At 35.9% G+C, this 10,259-nt stretch overlaps 1 protein-coding gene across 1 annotated transcript; it reads right to left on the bottom strand.

The window, feature by feature from the left end:
- Window positions 1-1,177: 1,177 nt before the first annotated feature.
- On the bottom strand, window positions 1,178-8,394 carry LOC140169262 (cholinesterase-like). The gene is made up of 8 exons (XM_072192519.1): window positions 8,089-8,394; window positions 5,395-5,554; window positions 4,573-4,650; window positions 4,191-4,309; window positions 3,923-4,090; window positions 2,963-3,606; window positions 2,490-2,671; window positions 1,178-1,692 (listed from the first exon to the last, which is right to left on the bottom strand). The coding sequence occupies exons 1-8, from the start codon at window positions 8,392-8,394 to the stop codon at window positions 1,547-1,549; spliced, it is 1,803 nt and encodes a 600-aa protein (XP_072048620.1). The 3' UTR covers window positions 1,178-1,546.
- Between the last annotated feature and the right edge of the window lie 1,865 nt (window positions 8,395-10,259).

Genomic DNA, 10,259 nt, shown 5'->3' with positions numbered 1-10,259 from the left:
CAGATGATAGGCTGATGATGCGTTCAGGATTGGACGTGAAAACTTCCCACTCAAAAATAATAAGTCCAGTTGACTAGATTATAGTTTAAATAATTATTGTTTACTACCTGGATGACTGATAATCTTCACAAACGTAGTCAGACGGACATTTTTTAGGCCCCTATATATTTCTTTTTTCTTTTTTTATTTATCTAAATTTCTCAAGGATCATTTAGAAAAACATGCATATTTATTTCAAAAGCATGCATTTCATGAGCATATCATAATTATATCCCCTCGATACTGATATTTCCCGGCATATTTGGTTCATTTTAATCCACTTACATACCAACCATAGGCAAATTACCGTGTTTGCTCATAATTATCGGCTATCTACGGTAGACAGAAAATTCGTCCTGATAGTCTCCTCCCCTGCCAGTTTCATACTACTCACTCCATTATTACCGACGGAGGAGGAGGCTATAGGCTGCTATGACCTACTGCGCACGACCACAACAGCTTAATTAATTATTAATGACGACGGAATTCCGTCGTTAAATGCTCCTCTTTAAAAAAAACCCAAAATAATGCAGGCCTCGAAAAGGCAACGTGAAGGATTGTGGGTAAAAAAGGCGCCGCCATTAGAGGCCAGAAGGATTCAGGCCAATAGAGACCTGGATCGTAATTCTATAGAATATTCATATCATGCTGATCACTTGAAAAGTATCTTTGAAAAGAGCGTTATTGTATTCAATCTATATAATGATTCTATATAACGCAGGTGATGAGTGCAACCTGCTTGTAGTCCCAGCAAAACGTTTTCGGCATCATTCTCAAAAGGTTAGAAAAGGTTGCCAGAAAATGTTTAAATGTCGAGTTATGTAAAGGACGTTTTCATAACATTCAAAAACATTTGTTGATAACCTACTGCAAACATTCTAACATAATGTTATTTAAGTATTAACAAAATATTTAGCCAAGATCGTTTACATAAAATAATTTACAATAATATTTTAAAAACATTTTTAAAGTATTGCTGTAGTGTGTTTTCATACAAAACGTTTTAAACGTTTCCATGACCTTTACATGACCAGGTATTTAATGTTTTTAAAATGTTTTTATCTCAGCCAAAACCCAGAATATAACATGTTTAAAACGTTTTAAAAACATTGTTGTGTTTGATGGGAGTGCAGGGTGATATATGCAAAAGATAGTTTAAACCTACTATGGTAGTCGATCCTGTTACATCATTGTGTCGAATATCGACATTGGGCTATTCCAGATCAAATGTATACGCCACCTATGGAACACGTGATCTTCGTCTTCCACACAGGGGGTGGAGTGAAAGTAAAAGATGGGTGTATGAATTTATTTCCAATGGAATAGCCCTTATATTGACGTCATACGTTCAAACACTACGTGCACTTATCTTCTCTACTTTGAGACAAAATGTCATGAAATTGTTGACATTTGCTAATGGGATTTATCTGCTTCTTTCTGGGGTATATCGCCAGGTGTGTCATAGAACGCGTAAGCTCGGTGTGGGTAAATTTTAGCTTTTACATGTTTACAATTCATCGCGTGATGACAACATATTTTTGCCGCCAACTCTAGTCTCATACTCATCAAAGGCATCTCTCCATTCCTCCATATCTGTGTATTTCCATGTGTAGAACTCTTCTCTCCATTGTCGCTCTGTCTCTTTGAGGTCAGCTGTATGGAGTTTAAAACAATTGAAGTAAAAATGAAATATGTTTATATATGCGTTTATACACCTGTGTTGAAATGACTCGTTCAGGGGGTGGGGGTGTGTGTGATGGTGAGTGTGTTTTTTGGGTGTGTGGTCTCACTTCCCGTAGCTTATTGGGGTTTTGTTCGTTTCTGTAATATTTACCCGCCTTTGAATGATGAAAGTACCGTTGTTTCTATGTTTTCAATCGTCTACCTTAGTTTATCAAATATGTTTACCGTGTTACAATTGGGATCCCTTGATATTCACAATAAGTGAACTCTGTTTGAGGTGAGATAGAATATCTCAAGTCGTCAGTCTCATGACATATCGTTCTATACGAAAACGGACAAAAGTGTTTCACATACAGAGCTATACAATACTGGTTTTAGAATTAGTCTCAAACTTATTTATTCTTGAATTATTTTCCTCAAAGGGTAATATTTATGAAGAAGATACTTGTTTTAATTTAGGTGAATTATACTTGCCAATCTTTCGAGTAACATTGTGTAACATGATATAAAAATTATAGCTCTGTATGTCAAACGATATTGTTTAAAATGACATTAAACTTATAGGTCTGTATGTGATGTGACCGACGAAGTGTTATAACCGACTGCAATGGGAATAATTTGACGAAATTAAAGCGCTTTACGCTTCCCAGTGTTAAGTCATGTATTTTCGTGACCGCTATCTTTTCAGTTGGCGGCCGTTAATATTTAGTGGCAATCCTAGTGGCCGCCACCAGAGTCATTGGAGAAATTATGAAGTGCTGCCTTACCTGAAAACGTAGTCAATTTTTTCAAATACTCATTCCAAAGGTGACACTCGTCCGACCTTGCTCCTCTACCATTAGCAAGATTCACAGCAATTTCTTTGTATTCTAAATTGGGAAAAGTGTACACTGGCCAAGCTCTGTCGTCATTGTAGGGAAAGGAGGCTTCAGATTCTTTGTTTGGATTTCTGTAACGTGTTGTTAAAATAAAAATTTTTAGGCGATAAATTTGAGGTTTGAGCAATTACCAATGCTAGGGAAAGACTCTATTGCATACGTATAATGTTAATTGTAAACTAGACGCTCTTCTCACATTAGTGTTGCAAAGGCTTCAGGACGAGATGTCAGACCCACACAAACGACATGTGTAAATTTAGAGCTATTATTTTTATTAGTATTTATTGAACAGCTGAAGGATTCAATTACTTTTGTGACTTTTTTAATGATAATAATTATTTCTTAAGCTGCACATAACTTACCCGGTTTTGGCAAAGTTAGTCCAATATTTCATCACTTGTTGGGAAAGAGACATTTCTTCTTTGAGATACTCAACAGATTCAAAATATACTGGTGGATAAAACGGGTAACCAAAGACATATGGAAGCTCTTCGGTGTGACCTGCCCCAAGCCATTGTGGGTCAAAATATTGGGTTGTAAAAAAACTTATACTCGGGACATGGGTGAAATAGTACTGGTAAATATCGTGTTCACCCGCCATTGCGTGTTCTCTTGTTTCCATGGTAGCGGGACACGCAAACGCGGCATCACCGGCATAATAATTCCAAGCGTCAAAGTAATCTGCTTCCGGGTCATCAGCGAATGACCAATCAAAGTATTCTTGTCTTATGCTGTCCTCAACAAGGTCATTTCTGTAAATATCAAATCTAGTGAGGAAAGCGTTGCGTTCTTTATCAAATGACTCTTTAGATACATAAGGCGCAGTTGAGCTGTTAAGATACTGGAATCCTAATCCTGAGCTGGCGATATATGCTGTTCCTTCGTCTTTGTTGAAACCATTGATCAGAGGACACCTCTTGAAGTTGTTATTTTCAATTGAGTTCAGAGGTAACTCGATTAGGAAATTGTTGTCTACACAAGGCGCTGGCGGTGCCTCATAAAACAGCTGAAAATAATCATACCATTTGCAAAGCAGTATTATTATCTTTATTATACACAATAACACCCTCCTCACCACAGACTACGCTTAACATTATTTTTCAATATCAATATTTTTTTCGGGTGTTACAGGATTCACATTTAGGACGTGTCTATCTTAAGGCCCCTGGAGCTTTTTGGTGACTGGAAGGGAAAGAAGGAAGGAATAAAGAGAGAAAACAAAGAAAGACGGTGTTTGGTCTGGGTGTGATTCGAACCCGAGACCCCTTCAATGGCAAGCTAAGCCCGGCTTCAAACAAATTGGAGTAATTAATAGTACAAACCTCGTTTGCGGCCGCGTTGATGACTTGGGCATCTACTCCACGCATACATGATAGCAGTTCTTTAGTAGCAATTGCTGGACATCCAACAGCTTCACCAAGCTTGAAAGCTGCATCACGCTGTTTTCCCAAGTCTTTATGAAAACTCCATGGAGCTAAAATACTTCCACTCTGTGATAAAGTAAAATACGATAAATATTGACGAATTAAATTCTTATGACTGTTAGGAAAGTCTTGAACAATTAATAAATAAGATAAGTTTTGGCCTTACTTCTAGAATCGCCTGGTTGAAAAGGTCACGACTTAGTGGAGAAAACAAGTGCGCTGACACACTGCCTGCACCGGCACTTTCACCAAATATGGTAATCCTGTTGTGATCTCCACCGAAAGCTTAAAGAAATTCAAAGGAAAAAAGAAACTGTGATCATCAGATCGATTTTCGAGTGGTGTCGGTGGTGGGAACGTTGGTGGTGGTAGATTTGTTGTGCCTGTGGTGGTATTATGTATGTGGTAATTGCTGTCGATTATGATGATGCTGTAGATTATTTAAGCAAGAAATATATGAAAACTACAAAATGGTGCAGTCTCTATGCTTAAATAATCTCATGGCACGTGTATAATGGATGGCTCATAAAACTTTGCTTAAAACCCACCTTGTATATTAGTTTTAATCCAGCGAAGAGCCTCTACTTGATCCAACATGCCATAGTTCCCTGGTGAAGCGTCATCACCTTGGAAATATAAACAAAGTCACAGATAAAAAAGGTCCGATTTCAAAATGTCATTACTTTCACTGGCTTCAGAATGACTATAATATTGAAATCGTATGAAATGCATATTGGTTATGTTGTTGAAACCGTAACAAAATTATAAGAATAAAGAGTAGGGGGTGGGGTAAAAATTAAGTGAAGTATGCTATGTTTAATAGTACCAAGTCAGACGAAAAAGATCTTGGCCTTGAAAAGTTGAATGTAGAAATGAAATGGCGACCAAGTTTTCATAATAATAACAACATGGACATGCATCTCCAGATTTTTTAGTAGTCTAGAGGTTAAAGCAGTTAAGTATAGTAAATCTTAATATTTTGAAAACTGTATTCCCCTGTATAATAATAGCCATAACTACAGAACTTGAGTGAGTATTTTAACCAGTTGTCTAATATATTTGAAACATATACTCCCTCTGCAGAAGACTTTATCTAAATCTTCCGAAAAGGGAGTGTGGACTTCAAAAGGAATAGGCAAATGAATGTAGTTAGGAATCTAAGGGTTAATTATTAACATATAGTTGAATGTAAGGGATTAACATTATTCTCCCTATATAGCTTTATCTAGGGTTAGAATCCACAACTGGAGTAAGTTTTTCAAATGGAAGATATCAATTTGTCTAATATATTCAAAACCCATACTCACTAAATCCTCCACATGGGGAGTGTGGATCTCAATTGGAATGACCCAATGATTGTCTAAGCTTACCCGTTGTTAGGAATCCAAAGGCCATTAATCTATAGTTGATTGTAACGAGGATGATATCTCCCACACTTGACAAGGGTACACCGCTGTAGTAGCCAAAGTATCCATTACCTGCTGCGTAACCACCTCCATGAATATAAACCATCACCGCTGTATTAACGGGCTGAAAGATATAAAGAGTTCATTAAAAACCAAAATCATTAATAGTCAGCCCTAGTCATATGCTCTGTGTTCTTCTTCATGCAACCATGTAATATCCAATTGGGCGAAACAATGTATATGGTCAATTCCAGCCAAAGCGGGCCAAAATTCTCTCTGGGGGCCATTTTGAAAATGTTTTCCTTTTCAATTCTAGAATTATCAAATGAGACGATCATGTCTAGTGAATCATCAGGTGGAAGTGCCATCGGATTGAAAAATAACTTTTCTTGCTAGACCAAATAAAGTGTTACATGCGCATATGCATGTTACCCACGAATTCAAGCATTTTTCACCTGTTGTACGCCATAAAATTTCACTTTCTTTAATATCTTTCAATATGTTATGTGTGACTCATATACACTAGAAATCGGTGAAGACTTTGAACGTAAAATAGAATTTTATTACATATATCTACAAAGAAATATTTTGGTTATTACAAATTTTAAGAAAGAACCAGGTGTACAGTTAAGATTGTGTCAATTCTTCGAACTCTTTCCAAAGTGGCTGTCATTTAACATTACTGTATTATTTCGAAAGATTAGAATAAATGCTTCATATAAATATAAAGTTAGATTTTGTATCTCGTCGCAGGATGAGGATCTCGGATGGATTCGTGGGTAACAGCGTCTGGAAAATAGCAGTTCCTATTATTTTTTTTAAATAAAAATAAAAAATACTTTTCCGTATGTCAATAATTCAGGCTGCAATGGCACTAAAATGAATTTTAATCAAAATACAGACTACATGGAATATTTAGAATGGATCATTATAGCATTTTGGGTATAAAAATTTTGAGAATAATTAAGTTGCCAAATTCAAATAGACAGAGCAAACAGTTTTATATTATTATTTTAGTAAAATCATTCCATATTTTCATGCAGCAATATTCTATTAACTCGTGTTTGACAGTTCCTATGAACTAAAACACTATCAATACATTGTTAACTTTAATTTAAGTAGGGATTCGTGGGTAACCAAAATGTTCGTGGGTAACACATATTTGAAGGTATGTATTGGTAAGCGGCAAAATAGAAAATATTACAGAAGGTTGGAAACCACCATGCGGTTATTCCCCCATTGTGTTTCAATGATTCCCGTTTCTCTAACCAATTGCATTTCCCCAGAAAATGGTAATTTAGGATAATCAATCAAAACTTCATGATACAGCTTCAGTATACCTTCAAGAGGACGCTATTAAACAGGACTGTTTTGGAACCTATTTCGCATGTTTTCAAAATGTTAAGATGCATAAGAAACATATAATTTACGAGTAAATCCTTGGATTCGTGGGTAACGCCGAATTCGTGGGTAAAGCTATAAGTACTATAGTACCGTTTGGGGTTTGCGTTTCTTAGGTGTATAAACTGTAAGTACTGTCAAAATTATAGCATACCCATGGCTTGAATATGTGGTGATTTAAACTTAAAATAAACAATCTCCTTATTTTTCAAGGTTAGCATCTATTCGGGATTCGTGGGTAACAAAAGTTTAAACCGTCGTAGATTCTTTTCTAAAGCGGTGAACGTATTTTTACGATTTACAATTTTAAGCGCTTGTCAAACTAAATTCAGTGTCCAAAGTTATTAAATGTTAATTTAAGTTATGGCAATTATATTTGCTGGACTCGTGGGTAACAGTTGATACGTGGGTAACGTCAATTTTGATTTTATGGAATTTTATGGGTAAAACGTATTTGCATAAAATAATCACTTTGACCTCAGAATTATAGAACGAAACTTCGTTTCATGATATAGTCATTTATGGCATATTCACTTAACATTTTTCAGAACGATCATTTTATTTTTGATACGCGGGTAACAAAATTATTAGCCAAATTGACTTAATGGCCTCTAGAGTCCACAAACTTTGGTGGAATTCAATCGTTTTACATATGATGAGAGATCATGCAAACGTCTTTCTAACGGTAATAATTTCATTTTGATTGGAGGACATTCGATGACATATATGGTGCTTTATCTTTGAATTCGTGGGTAACGCCAATTTATTTAAGCTATCATAGCTTGTCCCCTGGTATGACTTGCTAGTAAGGGCCTATATGCACAAAGAGAGCACATTGGGCGTGACATGATATGCTCCATCAATAACGTGATTTCCTTTATTAATGACATTTTAAAGTGGAAAGTTAACATAGAGAGAATTTTGTCCGCTTTCGCTGGAATTGACCATATATATTCAAGACTTTTATTGGTGAATAAAACCAAAACTGACCAAATTCGCCAGTTTGTAACTTGATAAGAAGAAAACTCTATAAGATTTCATGCTTATCAAGTGAATGCATTGTCCTTTGGCTAAATAAATTGTAACTTTTCAATCGGAATAAGCGTCTCAAGTTGCGAATGGTAATACCGTACCGGAAAGTTTGTTGTTTATGATAATTCAATGCTGGCTCAGTTTTCACGAGAGCACTAAACCTTGCATCGGCAAACAACAATAACCCCTAAAAAACAACAACAACAAAACACAACAACAACTTACCTTTGGATTAGGGGCATAAACATTAAGATGAAGACAATCCTCACTAATAGTGAAAGGCTCCGTAGTGGTTTGCATACATATAGCTCTGTTGTAAGTAGCATTATAGATCTCATTCTCACCCCATGGTTCCTTTGGAAGAGGTGCTCTAAACCGCCTGTCACCAACAGGAGGTTCTGCATATGGGATACCTAAAAACACATCAATATCTTTCTGGATACCGAGATAGTCATTCTCAAAATGCACGGTGTCTCCAAGTATCTGTCCTTGTTCAACTGTTACTATTGGTTGACTGAAGACAGGGAGCATCGGACACAAAATGGTAAAAATGATTATGAACGTAGTCATTTTGTTATAGTGTAATGCGAAACATGAAGTGGCAGCTTCTGTTTGTGAAATATGGTGAAGTGATAGGTGCGGCTTCGACGATAGTAGAATCCGGTTACGTTTTGAGCGGGGTTTTGAGATTATGGTCTGTCCTAGATTTCAGTAACAGCTTTAGAGATATTGGTTTATCAGTTCAAAAAAGTTGCGAAACATGAAGTAGTTGCTACTGTAAGCGAGAGAACGTTGAAGCGTATGGGTGTAACAATCACTACATCGGTGATAGACCATACAGAGAGTATGGTCTATCCAGGATTCCAGAAGAAGTAGGACGTAGTCATACACGATTATACCATGTAGTCTCATTATGTTTGCACATGGGCTTAATTAAATATTTGATTTCAAATAAGTGTCTGCATGTACGTGACTATGGTACAGTTTGGCAATAGGTAAATAAAGTGAACACCTTAAACACACATAGAGCATTTGAGACCACTTTTCCTGAACTTAATACGCTTCTTATATGCAGTGAAAATGACATAAGCATACATAATATGTATCTACGTGAAGTTGTTTTTGTGCCATAAGCTTATAAGAATTTACCCCAGGTGGCCATTCAAACTTTTTACCAAATTTAAGAGACATAAACGTAAATACCTTCCATATTCCGACGTGGTCCATAACAAGCGTAAACCACATTAGGTCAGATATAATATTTGGAAGGAAATTCAATTGCAGAGTGTCCCTGAAAGAACTAATTGTTTGGGTTTGTTTCGGAGTCAATTGTTTGGGTATTTTAACGCCACAACTAAACATAACTAAATAACTGGCGTGGTTGACAAACAAATCAGCTATCACGTTCGTTTTAAATTTTGACAATTGACCACAACGTTCTTGAAATATAAGACTTTTACGAAACTCCCTCATATTCACACTTTTCAACGGATTCAAATATCAATCGATGATCTGTATTCGGAGTACGTATCCTCAGCGCATGAGGAACGGATTGAAAATGAGGTAATTTCGTAAAATTCTTTTATTTAAAAAAGGAAGCGGTCAATTGTTAAAATTCAAAACGTATGTGATAGCTGATATTGGTTATTTATCTGTTTGGTTTATGTCTTAAAATACCCCCCCCCCCAAGCAGTTCTCGACGATACAGTTCTTTCAGGGACACAAATCGACGAAATCGTAAAATTATTTGTGATCTTATAATTTGATATAAGATTGTATGGTATAAGAAAATCAGGTTTGAGTTTTGTAATTTCAAAATTCAAACATTTTGAGAGCTGTGGTATTTATTTGTTTTAATGTTAATCAACAAGGCAATATAATTATGGGCAAAGTATTGTTTTTTGAGAGCAAAATGTGTTTCGTACAGTGTAGTCAATTTATTATTGTGGAAAAGAAATGAAATCATTTCGAAAACCTTGACTATTTAATAGTGATTTTAACGAAATGTTTTTATTTTAAGTGGTATTAGAAACATAACAGTGAGGTACAAGTCCATCAATTTTCATAAAGGGCGAACATGGCCGTGCTGAAAAAAAAGCAAAGCTACATTTGTTGCTGTGAGCATGGTGAGAGTCAGTACGAACAAACGTCTCCAACTAAGATTTCGCCATATTAGGGCAATTTCAGAATGCATAAATCGTATTTTCGATGGTTGTTTTTTGTTTTTTAATATTTGATTTACTAAATCACTTATATTAAGGGATCTGGAATGAGCGTTTTGAGCGTTTCGATAGTATTTTTGTGGGATATGGGAGCACATCAGACATATCGAATTGCATTCTGAATACGAAGAATGTCTTTCTGATACCAAATAATTTTCGTTTTTTGAAAATCAC

The sequence above is a fragment of the Amphiura filiformis genome, chromosome 14 (assembly GCF_039555335.1).
Source record: "Amphiura filiformis chromosome 14, Afil_fr2py, whole genome shotgun sequence".
NCBI lineage: Eukaryota > Metazoa > Echinodermata > Ophiuroidea > Amphilepidida > Amphiuridae > Amphiura > Amphiura filiformis.
This window is presented reverse-complemented; position numbering and strand designations above follow the sequence as displayed.